This window comes from Spea bombifrons, chromosome 12 (assembly GCF_027358695.1).
Source record: "Spea bombifrons isolate aSpeBom1 chromosome 12, aSpeBom1.2.pri, whole genome shotgun sequence".
Classification (NCBI taxonomy): Eukaryota; Metazoa; Chordata; class Amphibia; order Anura; family Pelobatidae; genus Spea; species Spea bombifrons.
Window position 1 is genome coordinate 27,435,143 of NC_071098.1, and position 17,702 is coordinate 27,452,844.

The 17,702-nt window shown below is 42.3% G+C and overlaps 1 protein-coding gene across 1 annotated transcript; it reads right to left on the reverse strand.

The window, feature by feature from the left end:
* Positions 1–11,468: 11,468 nt before the first annotated feature.
* Positions 11,469–15,638, reverse strand: LOC128470651 (cornifelin homolog A-like). Its single transcript, XM_053452556.1, has 4 exons — positions 15,585–15,638; positions 13,400–13,511; positions 13,144–13,280; positions 11,469–12,439 (listed from the first exon to the last, which is right to left on the reverse strand). Exons 2-4 carry the CDS (start codon positions 13,503–13,505, stop codon positions 12,350–12,352), a joined length of 333 nt encoding a protein of 110 aa, XP_053308531.1. The 5' UTR covers positions 13,506–13,511; positions 15,585–15,638; the 3' UTR covers positions 11,469–12,349.
* Between the last annotated feature and the right edge of the window lie 2,064 nt (positions 15,639–17,702).

Sequence of the window (17,702 nt, forward strand, 5' to 3'; positions counted from 1 at the left end):
CATTTCTTGCCACCGATTGGTTGCTTGAGCTGCCAGTCAGTAGCCGTAAAGTGCTTCCAACAAAATCAATGGGAGTAAGCCCCACCAATGACAGCACTAAACCGGCATCATTCACCGGAGTCAGCGCTGGAGCGGATTGGAGGAGAGTACATCACGTGCAGCAAGATCTACTGCGGGGTATTTAACAGGTGGGGGGGTGAAATTCTGCAGAATCCCCCCCCATGCATTTGCACCAGACCACCCACCTGTCATATACATCGCATATGATGACTGGAGTGTCGCTTTACGCAGAAGATACAGCTAGATATAACGAGGCTGGGTATGCCAAAAACCCACGATAGAATTGTGCTTTGTCAGCTGCTTAATTATAAGGCACACGTTCCAAACAGAATCATTATCTTTGTTTAGGAGTAAAATCAAAGGGGAGTTGGTCCCATGAGCACCTCAGCCTGACCTTCAGATGAGCGGATGTTCTTTGCACCGTGGATGAAGAATAGACCTTTTGTGGGAAAACCCACCGACAATTAAGTCGATATCCATAGATCCCACAGCCTGCTGCAGCTTGAACCACAGATTGAACCATCCTTGATCCGGAGAACTACGGGTAGAATTGACGAAAAGCTGTAAACCTACAAAACCCATCTAATTTATTCCATCAAGAAACAATAGTTTCAGAAATTCTAACTTTTAAAAGAATATCACAGCATGAAGACGACGGGTGGGGAAAAAGTGACAGAACTGGCAGATGTTCTGCTCCAGAATTATAGTTATCTCTCTTCTTATCCACCTTAACTGGTCAACACCAGTGGCCAGAAGAAATAATCATGTAGAGCCTACTTGAAGGAAAGATGCTGCTCCTATTATATTTCATATTAATGGGCTTATTAGTATTTATAGAATTAATATTAGAATTTGGGAAACGTGAGAAATCCACTCGAAGGAGTTGGCGTTGCATTTGGTCCTGCAGTAGGAACAGGGATTTGAGGAGGTCCACGGTTGGTGGGAGATTCTGCATTTGGAATCCGAGCCACCGGATTATTAGCCAAGTTCTAGAACACCAATGGAAGCAGAAATACAGAATAATTAAACTACCTCCTTGTTACCCCTCGCTTCTGAATGAGCAGGGCGTACCAGTAAGTCCAATGGTCCAACAACTAGGACTCTTAAGTTAGTTGCTATGGCAATAAGCCAACTTTTAGAACTTTTATTCCAAAAAAACAGATAAGTCATTTTAGTCATACATAGATACCACATTTTTATACACAAGGCAGGCAGCCACACATCATATACCCTGCTGCATTCGCTCACCAATAAGGGAGAGGCTTGACTTCTGTATGATAAAAGGAGTTTATTAAGTTATTAAATATAAATAAAATAAGTTACAGGGTATATATATATTAGGCATTTAATCCCACGTCACCACCTCGGACGTCGGTCAAAGTTGAAGTGAAAGTGAGCGCGGGGCATGGGGAACTTTGCGTGCCGCCACTCGCGGCCCTTTATCTCCCGAGCCATTTGGCACTGAGCGCACGCCAGGCAGCAGCATACGGAGCAGTAATCGTTCAGAAGGTCACCCTGTGGGACACAGCAGTTACACGTTAAAGATTCCCCAACACATACTGTGGCTGTCCTAGAGAGCCAGACATCCTGCACAGAGGGCACTAAAATATCCATAATTCCCAAGTGTCTCACCTGTCCATCTTTTCTAGGCACTCAGAATGTTTTTCTGGATACCCGTGTTCTACAGCCCTTAAAGCTTTGCTTTAGAAGGATTCTGCTTCCTAACAAAGTCATTAATTACCGGATTCACTAAAGGTCCAGTTGCTGGTGACCAGAGCCCGGGTGTCCTACTTGTATCCCTTGGAAAACCAGGTACCAAACCCAGATCTATAGCAGCTACAGAAGTGACAAGTAGGGTTCCACCACAAAACGCTGACCTCGGTGGAAGACCTTCCAAGGTCCAAAGAGCTACCCGTTTTGTTTGTTTTTTTTGGGTGGAATAGCAGTAGTCACTAAAGCGCCTGCGTTCCTGGTTTTCAAACTATATTTTTTTGCTCCAATATCAGGGCTCACACCAAGGGACCCCATGCAGACGTACAGGATCCTTGTAGGTTTACTCACCGGGATCTTGTATCTCTCACGTATGCCGGTACGTAGAGCAAACATGGAACCTGGTAACACGCCAAAGAAGCACGTCTCTCCGAAGAGTGCAGACAGGTAGCACGGCAGAATGAACGGACAAAGACAGCCCAAAATGCCTGGGGAGAGGAAAATGAGGACCCCCACATGTGCCGGGTTGCATAATATACCGTAGGCATAGCAGGGAACTATCAGGGCTTGAAGCCTCTACAAGGGGTTTTAACCCCAACAATCGGGGTGGAATGGCAGATTCCTTCATATTCTATTTTATGAAGTATTTTAAATGATTTATTTTATGCCATATTGGATATTAATCCATTTTAAATGAGCCCCCCCCCCCAGTTTGTAGAGTTACCGTATTTACTTACACATTGGAATGTCTTCAAAACACTGGAAGAGACCGGTGCTCCATGCAATGGGTCCAAATGCTGTGGGGCCCCCCATTTGGGGTAAGATAGGCAAGACAGGTGCTTGGGGTCCAGTCTGTATATTAAGGACAACTTGTGGCTGAGGTTGCCCCTGGGGCTGATTAACCACTAAAACCAAAATTTTGAATTACTACATTATACGAAAATATAACAATGGGGGGGGGGGTTAAAGACGCAGTTCCACTTAGACAATTGCATGCCTAGTAAATCAGTCAGTCTACTGTTTCCCCTGAAAGTGTAATTACAGAAGCCCAGCATCCACTATTGTGTCACATAACAAATTTAGAGGTTTGGGTATGACGTTTCTAATGCTGTATTCATTAACACAGATATTTAAATTCAGCAGAGCAAGTGGAACAGCAGACAAAAGGGATCAATGTTACACACCAGGAGCAGCCATAGGACGGCCTAGTTGCGCCTGTGCAGCAGCCATCGGAAGGCCTTGTTGCGCCTGTGCAGCAGCCATCGGAAGGCCTAGTTGCGCCTGTGCAGCAGCCATCGGAAGGCCTAGTTGCGCCTGTGCAGCAGCCATCGGAAGGCCTAGTTGCGCCTGTGCAGCAGCCATCGGAAGGCCTGGTTGCGCCTGCGGAGCAGCCATCGGCATGGGTCCGGCAGCCATCGCCATGGGTCCGGCAGCCATCGCCATGGGTCCGGCAGCCATCGCCATGGGTCCGGCAGCCATCGCCGCGGACACTGTGGATACCTGCATGGTAGGTCAGGAGCACAATGCTTCACCTACCAAAGGGAATGAGAATTAGTATTTTCGCCCCAATAGGGACACTCTATACACCCAACCAACTTTTTTTTCATGCTGTAAAGACTCAAACCTTAATCAGCCATTGGCCTTGATCGCCATGGATGATAAAATATCCTCACTGTATTAACTTCTACCACCTCCATTGGGAGGCAGGTCCACTTACTTCCCTCCCCATAATACTGTACCTTACAGCATGATATAACCAGAGGTTATATAGGGTAAGAAAAAAAATACATTAAAATAAAAACACTTTACCGCTACATTCCCATCCTTCCTCATGCAATATAAGACCCGCTATAGTATATGGGCTAATAAACTAATAGCAGATCCTTTGAAACCTGGTATTTCTTGACCACACACCAAGAAGCCCTGAATAAACCTGCGTTTGCCTCTCCTCCCTTTTATTAAAAATCATCTGTGTTAATTAGTCTCATCAGCCACAGGACCGGACCGGGGCCAGAAACCGGCCCGAGCGTTTAAATCTCTGTCCCTTTAACAACATATAGATCTTTACGGGTTAGTAAATAATGTGCAAATTCGTAAATAAACTGAACATTTAAAAAAAAAACACACTGAAAATATATTTATTACATAAAAAAACATATTAACGTGGATGCAAACCGTATACATGGTATAGAAAAAAATGATTTTGAAAATGCAGAGAATGGGGCAAAAAAATGGGGGGGACTGATAACCTGTTTTTTTTCTAATTTTTAATAGCGCTTATGGGTATTAGGAGTTGGATTAGTAATGTGACTGGCAAAATAAATCACTGATTAAACTATGCATGATGCGAGTCCAGTAATGGGAGAATCTCAGCGGCCTTTGCCCTGGATAACGCATGGGTAATGGGGGGGGGGGCAATTTGCTATGCATTATGCAGGGCCTTTCCAGGAGAACCTCATCGGTTTGACCCATTCTACTGATCTACTAAGATCCACTAAGTTACTTGTGTTCTTCAAGGCTGCATGAAACACATCGTTACCCTGCACGATGCATTTTTCATATGAGTTCCCAGTTAAAGGCAACATTGGTCACCTTTCTTCTCCATGAGATCCTCTTAAATCCATGATTTCCATGCAGCCCCAGATTTTCCATAGGTGGTAGCGGTTATAGGGGTAATCTGGTCATTTTAATCTAGAGAAATGCTCCTCAATGTTACCCCTCCAGTATTACCCCCATCCATACCTGTTTTGAGGATCTCCTCTATTAAGAACAGGTGGAGCAATCAGTGTCTCAGATCTTCCAACAGGTCCATCAGAGGTCCATCTGAGCTCATAGAAGGAGATCCTGAAACCTGAGTTGATCAAGGTAGTCATAGAAGCACCCGATATTCACGGTAACTTTTAATATATGTCTTATTTTACCCCAGGTATATTTATTACCTAAAGTATACAGTGATTGTACTTTGTTGCCTGACAGAGCATGCGCAGGGAAGGTAAAAGTCCAAAAAGAGAACTTGACGTGGAAACGCTCTTGTGTTCTTTACAAAAATTCCTTATATATTTAATAGATTTTTTGTATATTTTTGTGCAATAATCTGCCCCAGTTATGACCCATCTTGTTTGTGTTAAAAATGCGGCAGAGCCCCCAAATCCCATAAACCCAGTGACAGTCGGGGCCGGTCTGGGACTGAAAAGCAGCCCTGGAAACATTTGGAGAGCAGCCCCGTATAGTTTATCTCGCGGTCGAGCTCTTATACCCACACGCACCCCTTATACATACCCGAGTCACACTATTTACCATACAAATAACATCTGCCCACAGGCTTACCACTCTGCCCCCAGAAATGCCTTATACCCCCCCTATATGCCACTCTGCCTCCCTGATATGGCTTATACCCTTTATATGCCACTCTGCCCCATGATATGCCTTTTAACCCTATATATATGCCACTCTGCCCCATGATATGCCTTTTAACCCCCTATATGCCGCTTTGGCTCTAGAAATGCCTTTCTGCCAGGGGCATATCATGGGACAAAGTGGCTTGTAGCGGGTTCAAAGACATATCATAGGACAAAGTGGCATAAAGGGGGTTAAAAGCCATATCATGGGGCGCTCTGGCTCCAGAAAAGCCTTATGCCCCCCCGACTTAGCACTGCTTCTGACTCCCTGGTGTCCGGTGAGGGCAGCGGGTGGAAGCCGGCATTCATGAATTTAAAGGGGCCGGTGTGCACGCACCGCGCCGCCCAATGGTCGTGCCTCAGCTCTTCATCCCACCCCTTTTAAGATGTGGGACGAAGTACTGAGGCATGGCCATTGGGCGGCGCGTGCACGCCAGCCCCTCTTACTTCATTAGGAGCTGGCGGCTGAAGAAGACGGCCCGGCTGCCGCTTTCAATCCTGCTCGCAGCCGCTTAGCAGCTGTTTTGAGTGTTGGTCTGCCGGCCGCCCGGCCCACGGGGAAATATCCCGGTGGGCCAGTCCGGCCCTGGTGGCCGTGAGAAGGTGCACGGGAACCCTCGAGTGACCATATTGCCCATTTTTTTCTGCGTATATCTTATGACCATAGATACATAGAATGTGATGGCAGATAAGAACCATTCAGCCCATCTATTCTGCCCCTTTTTACCTGATATCCCATGCATGTTTAAATTCCCTTACTGTGTTAAAATCTACCACCTCTGATGGGAGGCTGTTTCATGTATCTACCACCCTCTCAGCATCATGTAAAGTGTTGCTTTGCACCTGGTGGGTTGTGTGAGCGATCGATCCATTTCATTGTGTTTTATGCTCTGGTTGTTTATGCATTTTTCTTGGCAAAAAAAAAGGATAAAGTGGTCATCCTATCTGGTGCTCTTCATAAAAAAAATGCAAGCAGGGTATCTCGCTGAAACACTGCTACGGTATGTCCTCGCTGAGCCTCTGAAAGGAGGATTTTGGGTTAAAGTTAGAAAAAATGTCTGTGAGGAGGACAAAGATTAACTCTTTAGCTCGCCTGCAACTAACTGTTGAATGAATAAACCTCCATAATGCCCAATTGTGACGCAAAACAGCAAAACAGTCCATTATAAAGGGAAATGTGAGATGCAACCGTGAACCTAATTGAACCCAAAAATAAATAAACGCACCCAGAGTAACTAGTCAGGACAAGAGCAAGTTATCGAGGAATACGGTTCCTGCCTTTACGCTCTAATGTGGCACTCCCTAGAAAGGTGGGTGTGTTTGGAATGTAATGGGTTAACGGAGGTCAATTATGAAAAAATACACAATTCGGTATTAATTTTAGAAAACCCTGGAAGTATAAGAGGCAATATTTAAATTGTGAGAGACTTTGTTTCATCATCCTAAGTAAAGGTGTGCGGTTCCGGGGCTATGTAGGGCGTCCAGAAAATGCCGTCAGGGCTGTGAGGTACGATGTGTATGCGGAACGCGTAGGAATCCAGGTAATTGAGAGAAATATGTGACTGCAATATACTTAACTCTTCTGTCCCAGCACTGCTCTAAAATCAGGTGACCAGATAGTTTCTTTAATCAGTGATGTTGTTAGGGCCGGACAGGGGACAACAAGGAGGCTCTGGCACTTTAAGGCCAACGTCCGCCAAATGACGTAAGTGCGGCCAACAGTAGTAATGTGTATGTTATGTGATATCACCATTACAGCATCATGATTGCAGGTTCTTTCCTTAAGAGCAATGGGGTGGTCATGATGTGGGTCCTTAAGGTCACTCTTTATAGAGGGATACCGACCACGTCTTAATGACGAGGCCCTGGAAGTTATGACTTCCACGAAAATGGTGGAAATTCCCTGGCTTCTTTCTAACTTCTGATGTCACCTGTGCAATATAGCGTGACAAGTGGCCGCATGACATACATCGCAGTGCTTGTGACATATATGTCGCTGGAAACTGCAAGAGGTTCCCAGGGGCACGATGTTCCAAATCCAGTAAAGGGTGAAGCTCCCTGCCCCCAGTAACGCGTTGTTTGTTCTTTTGTTTGTTGTGCTTGGGGCATTCCATTACGGGTGGAATGTGCCGGAGATGCTGATGGAGATCATAAACAACGGCACAAGCGGAAACAAATTTGAGTCTCAGTTACCTTTTCGTGGATGAGATCATGTCACACAAAAGGTGGCAACGCAACTATAGCCGTAAATTAATTATGAGCTGAATCATCAGATCCTGCATGGTTGAGAAATCCCCGACATGTTCCAACATAGAAACTGCACACCGGTCTTCGCCTTTTCCGGATTTCTCAAGCGCAACGGCCATGGTTTAAACAAAACAAAGTCTCGATGTAAACAAGAACCCTCATTTCTCTTATCTCATTAGACTGTATTTTCTTGTGCGTGTAAAATTAATGTAATGCTAATCCTCATACCCCATCCCCATTTTTTAAAGCTTAGAGTGGTATGGAAATTTCAGGTAATTGCAAGACATCAAAGATACAATTATCTGACCCGAGCTGTAAACCAGGGTGTCTTTGGCTAAATAAAGATGTAGAGTAACGTGTATGGAGAAGAGTCCTTCATCAGCTCTGTTCCATCAACGTTCCTTTGACTGCTGGTTTCTGTATGGGTTTTGATATAATTAAGGGACCCTACGCTTGTTTAGGAGTCAATGGACCTATTTTGAGGGTCACGTAGTTTGGTTAACCCTTTATATTCTTCTACATGATGATATCTGAGTCTATTGGTGATTTTTTTAATACTATGTCGTAGTTGGAATTCCTGATTGACAACGTATTCACGAAGGATTTATTTAGTCACAGCTTTTCACCTTGAGTTCTCTAAGATTCTAGGCAGAGCTTATTAAGCAGCTCGGCCTATTTTTATTCATTCCTCGAAAGTCTTAAAGACACAGCGGGGTTTATCACTATATGGAGAGTTAAGTCTGCAGAGGCAAAATGTGAAGACCACTTTAAAGTGGTAGGTAGGCTAGAAAGGATGATTCTTACACATTATTTTTGGGGGCTCCATCACCATGTTTGTACCTTGTTGTGGACACAAAACATGTCACTTACTTTTGTTAAAAAAAAAAAAACAAACAAGGGAAAAAAAAAAAGATAGTTGCAATGAGTATAGCCGACACACCGGGAAAATGCTCACGTATCATGTAGCCCTACGTATCTAGCTGCCGGCCACGCTTTTGTCCTCGCAAGTCTGACCCTGTGTTTGGAGGACCACGTTCAGGGTTTGACATGAAGAACTGCTTCTCCAGGACTCTGAGTTTTCCTTCAATCTCTAAGTGTGTGGTTGGTGGGGTTGTCGCCTCAACTAGCCCACTTCTAGACTACTTCCCACCCGTTAGGGCTACCCCTGCCCTTAATCGGACAGCTAGGCGTGCCCTCTGAATGAAGCTGCACCTCAAGAAGATGGGGGACCTTGAGGTAGCCGACCCTAGGATATTCCAAGGTACGGTCATGGGGTCAATTCTGTGGAATAGACTTTGAGATCTGTGATACAGAAATCCATTTAACATGACCCAAGTCTATCCTAAAAAAACACATGGACATTGAGACGGACACGTACACGCAGAGAGAGTTGGGTAGAGCAGACCCAAGGATGCCGGTTTCCATTATTTTTACAAACATACCTGAAGATTTGTCATTGTGCCTTTTCATATCAGTCTTCTTAGGGTTGGGTTTGGCAGCTGGATGTCATAAGGGTTGTTGACGACTTATTTTTAGCACAGAATTAAACAATACACCCTTTGTTGAGTTATTCCATGCAAAGCAAACCTCAACAAGGTGTGTTTGTGATCAAGCATGGAAGGATCAGTAGTAATGTACCATGCGCTGCATAAAGAGAATATTCAGGGACCTAAGGATTGATTGAATTAAGTAAGCTGTGACTCTAGAGGTCAGAGCAAGGGTTGGCTGGGGTCCACTTTCCACATAACCCTCGTTTAAGTTGGAGAAACTCAAAAAGCCTTTATCTCGCAAACCTTATTTTCATCTATCAATTTCTAGTCCAATGTCTTAATTGGATGAGTTGTATATATCTGACTCATAGAACAACCGCATCTTTCCCTCGGCCTGTGCAGTTTACCGTGGGGGGTCACATAACCTTGCTTTACGTGATCCCTCTACATTCGCCGGGATGCCCCTGGGCAGGTCCAAAATTGTTCACAAATGGCTGGTCCCATGGACCCACTAGGACCCATGTATGGGCTGGTTCTGGTGGGGCCCCCTGTTGCTGGTGGATCCTGGGCATGTGACCGCTTTGCCCATTTAATATTAATCCTATAAACAGTTTGATTTGTGTATGAAGTATCCAACATATGGTTGGGCTATTATTTTCTGGAGCGTGGTTAGAATAGTTAGATTCTACTGTAAACCTATTCATAACCGAATATATGTTTATACAATGTGGTATTGATCTATACATGACGGATTTGTGTCTTTTTCCCTTCCTTTCCAGATCGCTAATTTGCATTTGAATAATACTCATCGTAAGCGGTTTGGTGAAGCCCGGCTATGATACTTCATACCATCATGGACAGCGTGAGTGGCCTACAAAGGAGAAAAGACATCTGTGAGTTGGACGCCAGGATCTCCTGCTTGATGTCAATGTTCTGAATAAGGTAAAACAAAAATCGGCCGGAGACTGAATTTGCCATATTGTAGGAGTTCTGACGTGATGAATTATGTAGACAGATCCCTGGGCGCCAGTGGATAATACTAAGGTAGGATCTATGCCCAATAATAAGGCTAAAGAAGGAATCAAAAAGTACCAAGTTATTAGAAATATATTTATGACTGGGGCTGGAAGAAAGTTTTACATTTTTCCAATGCATAAAGCATAGCATAAAGCATTTTTGTGATGCAGACTTTGATGTTGGTTACATGACATCACAACGCATGATCAGGAAATCACATTGCTGTGATGTCAGCAGGCAGAAACAGCCACTTTCCGTGGGTCTTTGCTCTGTAGGGGTTATCTTGGGGCAAACTCACGAGCTTTCTGCAAAATATATTGGTGTTTCTCTTGCTTCTGCATGGGGTAGGACTGACACGGGGGCAAATGCTGTCTGAGCTAATATAATCTGTTGACCTGTGTCACTGTCAGAAGCTGTTTTTTTTCTATGTATGTGATATACTTGCAATTACACATATAGCCACAGGGGTATCAGAACAGAAGTTCCAAGGAATTACATCTTGACTGGATCCTTTCAGTAACCTTTTTCAGCCTCTTTTTATTAAATGCCTTTTTGTCCGTTATATGGCTAGAATCCCCAGTCACCAAGGCCTGCATTCATGTGCACCGACCTGTCCTAAAATTACCTATTTCCAGCTAAGGCTTTGGAAGGCCTGCTTCATTACTTTCTCAGTAGGTTTGCCGCTAGTGGAAGAACTGGTTACATTTGGCTCCAGGTAAGCCATGGGCTATTGTCACCACCTGAGCTGCTGGAACATTTGTCTTTAACATTCATACAATGAATTCATGTTGACAAAAGTCCTACAAAACAAGCATTACTAAGGTGTGTAATGGGGCAACACAGAAGTGAGATTGTTCTCCATGAAGGAACTGGCGAGTCAGGCCAGGAAGTGTTAATGGTTTGGGGAACAAATATGCTCTACATGCCATAAATTGTAATAAAACACTAGAAGATGAAATGTAGGGTAGTTTTTATTTTACGGAGAAGGTGGTAGATAATTGGAAGAGCCTCCCAGTAGAAATGGTAAAGGCTAATAAAGTGAGGGATTTAAACACTGCATGGGATTGGTCGTATGGCTCCTGAATCTAAGACGAGACCAACGACTGTCCCTTTGATTAAGGTCTGAATCTTCAGGATCAGAGTAGATGATCCAAAGGGGTCTTATCTGAACTCCCCATGTTCTATTTGTGTTATGAAATGTACAATAATGTGATGGCGTCTTCCTTCCAATCCATAACTCTATTAGTTTGCATTTCCATCGTTAAAATGTTGGTGAATGCTGATGACATACATGTTTCCTCATCACTTCATTATGACCTCCTGGGGTCTCCTGTAACGTAATCTAGGCTTAGGATATTGGATGAGAGGGTTAGAAAGTGATGGGAACTTGGAATCAAAGCAACTCAAGAAATATTACCATGGCTGAAATGTGCGATGAAGTAGAGAGGTATTAGGCACCCAATGCAAGAGACCAACATCAGCCCTGATTACTGTATGGAGAAGCAGCTCTGCTGTCCCATGCATCACAAAGCAATGAAAGCGGAAATCTCATTTACTGTTTTTATTTTTAATATACAAAAATATATAATTTCCAGATATGGAAGTCGGAGGAGTATAAAACATGGTTTAATTCTATGTTAGGCTGTAAGGAAAAGCAAGAATGTTTGGCTATAAGGAAAAGCTAGATTGGGTCTACAGTGCTAGAGAAGGTGGTTCTCGCTAAAACAAAATGCTTATGAGAAGATAAAATAGTCTTAAAATAGATAAGTGAACAAGTCACAGTGGACATCATACATATACTCAGTGGTCTGGAACATAACTGGTTGGGAAGAAACTGAACAACCGGAAATCCTTGACTTCTTAATGATGAAGACTTGGGCTGAAGGTTCCTACACGGAATGTGGAAGAAATAGCATGACCAGAAAATGCTTCCACATTACCATACTTTTGAGTTTGTTACAGTTCTCTTTTGTCTGATATGGAAGCATAATACAAAGAATGATCAATTGTTGTTGTAATTAGATTTTGTGGTGTATTCTAAAGATACGCCAACATTCTAAGATCTGAGTCCAAAAATGGAATCCAGAAAACCTGGACCATTCGGGAACTGTTGAGCTGAAATGTTACTATGGTGTTCAGAGTGTCGTGACTGAGTTTGTCGCATCGGACTAGCTTTAACCTGGTGTATTTTAGGGTTGTAAAGACTCTTTAGCTAAATAAATCTTACTAATATTATTAAATGTCAATTTCTACTGTTTCTGCATATAGGACAATCAACTCCAACCCCGTATAAGAAACAGGGGAAATGTCATAGTCCATGAATTTTCTTCAAGTGTGGTCTACGAGGATAGGGGCGAGCTATTCCATATTTCATATACTCTTTGTCCAAGTGGCACCGGTTAGGTCCTCCTGCGTGTTCCGATTTCATCAGTTTCTAACTTTGAGTTCACGGGCCATTTGGCAAAGCGCGCAGGGGGTGCAGAACGTAAGGCACACGCAATCGTTACAGATAGTGCCCTGTAATAAAGAAGAGATTAGTCAGAGAGAGAGAATTTCCCCTGAAAGCTCCTTCACTTTATTAGATATGAGAAGGCTTCAAAAAATGTTTGGGCATGGCCCAAAAACATTGATTTTTCCCTGCTTATTTTCAGTTTATGGATTTCAACCAGGACTCACAAAAATGAGATACCTCAATAGTATACAAACTAGATGGTTTACGCTAGGCTCTCAAAGGTCTGGGGTAGATTGTGACCCATGTGAGTGGTCATCATATGTTGACCTCCAAAAGCAACTAGTGAATTCTCATCAGATGTTTAATCTTGGACTTTTAGTTTGGCCAACTTTGCCCTCGGTTACATTATATCTTATTTATAGAGCTCCACAGACTCCATAGCGCTGTTTTGAGGAGGAGTGGTGGTAATTGGACAATAACATTGGCATACATGAGACATCTTGTTATAGAATGGGACCCTGTCCTGTCATTAAGTGTCAAAGCAACATCCAATTATACGCGTTTTCACGACTTCTGCCAGTCTACAATCAGTGTTTGTATTAGTAATCCGTTTGCTTTGTTGACCCAACTACTTGAAGGTGAGTTGTCCACTTCGTGTGTTAAGATAGATAAGTACACAAAGCCTTGTTCTAAAAGAATGTTGGTACTTCTGGAAGAAGTCTGTAAGCTTTGCGTAAGGTGTAAAATGTAGTATATAACGTGTAATTACCGGGATGCGATGTCTCTCTCGGATTCCTGTGCGTAAAGCGATGGTGGTGCCACCTAGGAAAGGTAGACAGCAACACTCTCCAAAGTCAGAGGCTACTTTACAAGCCAAGATACATGGCACGAAGGTTCCACATAGACCTGGTGGGCAGAGAAGAGAGCGATGAAAATGGTGAATAATAAGGCACATGCGTGGCTGCTGTCACACATCATGTCCCTGCCCATCATGTCACGCAAAGAGATTATTCTTGAAGACTTACAGATGCCCATGTCTTCACAGCAGTCGAAGACATCAGAATTCCATTGGCTACTTGTTGTGGTGTACCCCTGCACCGCCTGAGGCTGATTGCTAATTGGATAAGCCATTTTGATCTGCAAAGAAAACAAAAAAAACACATAAAAAAATAGATCCCCTGTGGAGCGACCTAAGGGTCTCCTGTAGGATATCTGAGATATTTCTTCCAAATAGCCCTCTTTTCGCTCCTGATGCCCCTCTTTTCTAGGAGCTTAGAATGTTTGCTGTGTATGGAGCTATCGCAGGGTTCTACGTGTTAAAGGCCGGGAGGTAGGGTAAGGGGTCTGTGTCCTACACGTTTTTTTGGGCAGTGCTCACACCACTATTTTTGGTCATTGAGAGGTTGCCTTTGGCTTTAATAGTACGTTTTGGCCTGATTGAGACTAGGATCTCCGTTTTAAAGTAATCTCTTTTCTGTGTGGTGAAGGAGATACGTTTCGATATAGCGTACAACGGACTAGATCCATAAACACTAATAGAGTTCAGGGACTTGGAAAAGGCAACTTCTGCAGCAGGCGGCAAAAGAGGAACAAATTTATCACGAAATGCTTGGTGAAAGTTTCTGATATTCTTCATACATACAGAGGTACTGAAAGGGATCTGTTATACACATGGAAGGCTACAAGGGATCCTCTGACATATACAGACAGCAAGATGGTACAGACTGATATACACAGGGTGGGGGGATCATATGTACGGGGTGTGTGTGTATATATGTATATGTGTATATATGTGTGTGTGTGTGTGTATATGTATGTGTATGTATATATATATATACACGTGTGTGTATATATGTATGTATGTATATGTGTATATATATATATGTGTGTGTGTGTGTATATGTATGTGTATGTATATATATATATGTGTGTGTGTGTGTGTGTATATATGTATGTATGTATATGTGTATATATATATGTGTGTGTGTGTGTATATGTATGTGTATGTATATATATATATGTGTGTGTGTGTGTATATATGTATGTATGTATATGTGTATATATATATATATATATATGTGTGTGTGTGTGTGTATATGTATGTATGTATGTATGTATATATATATATATATATATATAATATAATATATGTGTGTGTGAGAGAGAGAGAAAAGTGATATTTTTGAACAGACACAGCAAGAGAGAGATTGATCCTTGCAGACCTAAAATTGATCAAGAGTAGAACGGAAGAAATAAGCTGGGAAGAATCCTAAAACAGTTATAATTATGCAGACTTTAATCCAGTTAACTGCCCCCCTTGCATATTAGCCGGCCAAATTTAGGCGAGAAGGTATGAATATAGAGGAATGTAAGCATGAAAGTTGTGCTCATCGTAGCAGCCAGCAGTGTTCTGTGGAGGCTCCACACTGCAGCACCCATACGATACATATAATAATACAATTAAATCATAAAATATAGAATGTACGTGTCTATGTATGCAATATATAGATATATATATATATAATATATACAAAAAACGAATTCTGGTACATAAGGGTAGTTTAAAGCATTGGTTCTAACAATTAAATTCCTGCATTCACACAGGTATCTAAAAATTAGTTTCTAAATTAACCAGCAAAATTCTAATATTGGGGAAAGAAAAGTGTTTTTTCCTTTTTCTTTTCTATTTTAATCATTTTCTCTATCTGTTATTTTCTCTATCTATATATGTAACCCCATATATATGTTTCTGGCTATCACATAGTTAATAAGCTGTTGGACGGAAGGCAAATAAGCTGAGTACACATTAGATAGCCCAGCGATGGGTTTCCTAGCACAGGTAGCAATTGTGTTAACCCATCAGTGTCCAAGCTGCACTCAGAGGAAGAAAAGGTGTGGATCCCATATAAAAAAACAAATCAGTGTTCCATATTTAACCATCAAACAGATTCCAGAGAAAAGGGGACATTTTTAACCCCCAGAGTGCTGAAGCATGGATATCCAGTCTCTATGATTCAGTAAAGTGAAATCCATTCTGTTACAGGTTGTGCATCCAGAGGGACTAGCACAGGTCCAAGGGGACTCCACAAACATCTCCAAATTAAATGGGAGCATGGAAGAGAGAGACATGCAGAGCTGTGTCTGTCAGTCCTACAGATGGAGAGAGGCAGGCTGTGGGGTAGAGCAGTGACCAGAAGAGCTGACACTTACTTGCAGTGGTGCAGAGGCGTCTCAGAGGAAGGATGCTGGGTGTGCAGAGTCAACCTGTGTCTTGGGTATTTATAGTAAAAAAAAGGCACAAGGGAGGGGGCATTAAGGGCAGGTGAAGTGTGACATCAGCCACCCCCCTCCCTGACCAAAACTCTTTCCCTACCCATGCTATTCTCTGTCTCTATTCATCGTTATTAAGACACTGCCACTCCCTGCCTTCCTTGTGTTGCTCAACTCACACCCTCTTTTTTCTTTTACATAGGTATTCACATTCATGTATTTCTTTCTCCTCATTCTCTATCTTTTCCCCTTTTCATTACACTCCTTTTTAATTAAATCACCCTATCTGTACCTTCCTATCTCTGCCCCCCCTCCTTTCCCTTCCATCTCTTTCTCCCTATGTTGCTTATCCTTTGATCCATCTTTTTTTCTCCTTCCTCTCCTCCATTCCCTTTTATCTCTCCCCCATTCCATAAACCTCTCTATTAGCCCCCCTAATCCTTCCAGGGACCATGGCACTTTAAATTTTGAATTACATCCCTGATTATAGGCAATACCATTTATTTTTTGGAAATTATCCTTGAAAACTGGCATTATGCTTTTTATGAGGTTTTATTCTGGTTGTATTTTTATTTTTTATCCACGCTGCGTTGGTGATCTCTTCTATTTGTAGCAGTTCCTTTTGGTCACCAGCCCTTTTCCCACAAGATTTCAGGAAGTTTTAGGAAATTAACAGAATATTGAGGATAAAATCAGTTTTTCTCGTAATTCTGATCCTTTTGGAGTTTTTAAAATAGTAACGCTGTGTAAAATATGAAGGGATCCTTTGTGCTTATTTCCCTATTTTTTCCCCCAAATTATGAGGTTCTTGGCAAGTATATTGTTGGGAGTCATATATTGAAATAATGGTCAAGCAAATATAAATATGCGTTTTTATTTCTCGCAAGAATTACAGAAGAAACAGAGGGAGTAAATGAATTAATGAATTTATAAAACAGATAAACATGATGAAAAAAAACATTTACTAACTGGATGCCATTTTTATATACATTATAATAAAAAAAAATCTATATTCTTAGCTCCTAGATTTAGCCTTCATTATAACCAGAGATTGTCATACCTTAAGTGCATTGATCCGCAGAATGTAAAGCTGTAGTTATGCAAAGTACAGAGCGGATTCACGTTCTAGTTTCTGTCGGACCGATCTGTGCCCGGGGGCTACACTTCTGGGAAATTAAGATTAAAATTAACTTTTTTAATCTCCAGTATTCCATAATTAACAATCCGGATATCCTCCTCGGATTGCCTTCTGTTGATGTTAAGTAACAAATTATTGTATGTTGTAAAATTATATTGTCTCAGTTTGCAACAAACTTTTTCCGTAATATCGCTTTTAAAGCCCAACAAATAATCATATAATTAATGTGGATCCGTCATGTTACAGATTATCTCCCAAACTTTTGCACAAATAGACTAAAGATCGCGTTTTGCTTTTTCGTTTATTAAGGTGCCTTTTATCATTCTCCGTTGCGTTGTATGTGATGCCAAATCACAAGACTTGCGTTAATGTTTAACTCTAATAATTATGATTATAGCCCGGGGTGCTAAGACAAGAGGCTTAATTGGAGCCGCCGTCTCATACAAGTGATGGAAAAAAATAAAACTATAATATAGTTATAGTCTTATTTGACTTTGCAGATAAGTGGAACAGCCTCCCAGCAGAAGTGGTAGAGGGTAATACAGCGAGGGGATTTAAACATGCATGGGATAGACATACGGCTCCTGAATCTAAAACGAGACCGACGACTGATTAAGATCTGAGTCTTTACAGCAGTTAAACAGGCAGACTAGACGGGGCCGAATGGGGCCGACCTGACTTACATAGAGTAAGAAAAAGAGATCACAGAGATCTAAATGTAGAAGAGATCTGCCTAAATCACATGAAATCTGCTCCAAATCAGCTGCTTACTCTTTTTCTATGGTGGCCGCACCGCTGATGGAGGGCTACACAGTGGCAAATATTCTCTGGCGCTGGGGGGTAATCCTGAAACAGTGCAGATAAAGTCCAAGAAGCCGGTTACAGCTTCCGACTTGGGCTGAGAGTACAAGCCTTTTTTT

Excerpts from the sequence above, each read along its gene's own strand:
- LOC128470651 (XM_053452556.1), bottom strand. The coding sequence starts at position 13,505 with ATGGCTTATCCAATTAGCAATCAGCCTCAGGCGGTGCAGGGGTACACC. Across the intron at positions 13,281-13,399 it reads CTGTGAAGACATGGGCATCT|GTCTATGTGGAACCTTCGTG; the intron begins GTAAGTCTTCAA and ends TCTGCCCACCAG. Across the intron at positions 12,440-13,143 it reads GAGAGAGACATCGCATCCCG|GGCACTATCTGTAACGATTG; the intron begins GTAATTACACGT and ends TCTTTATTACAG.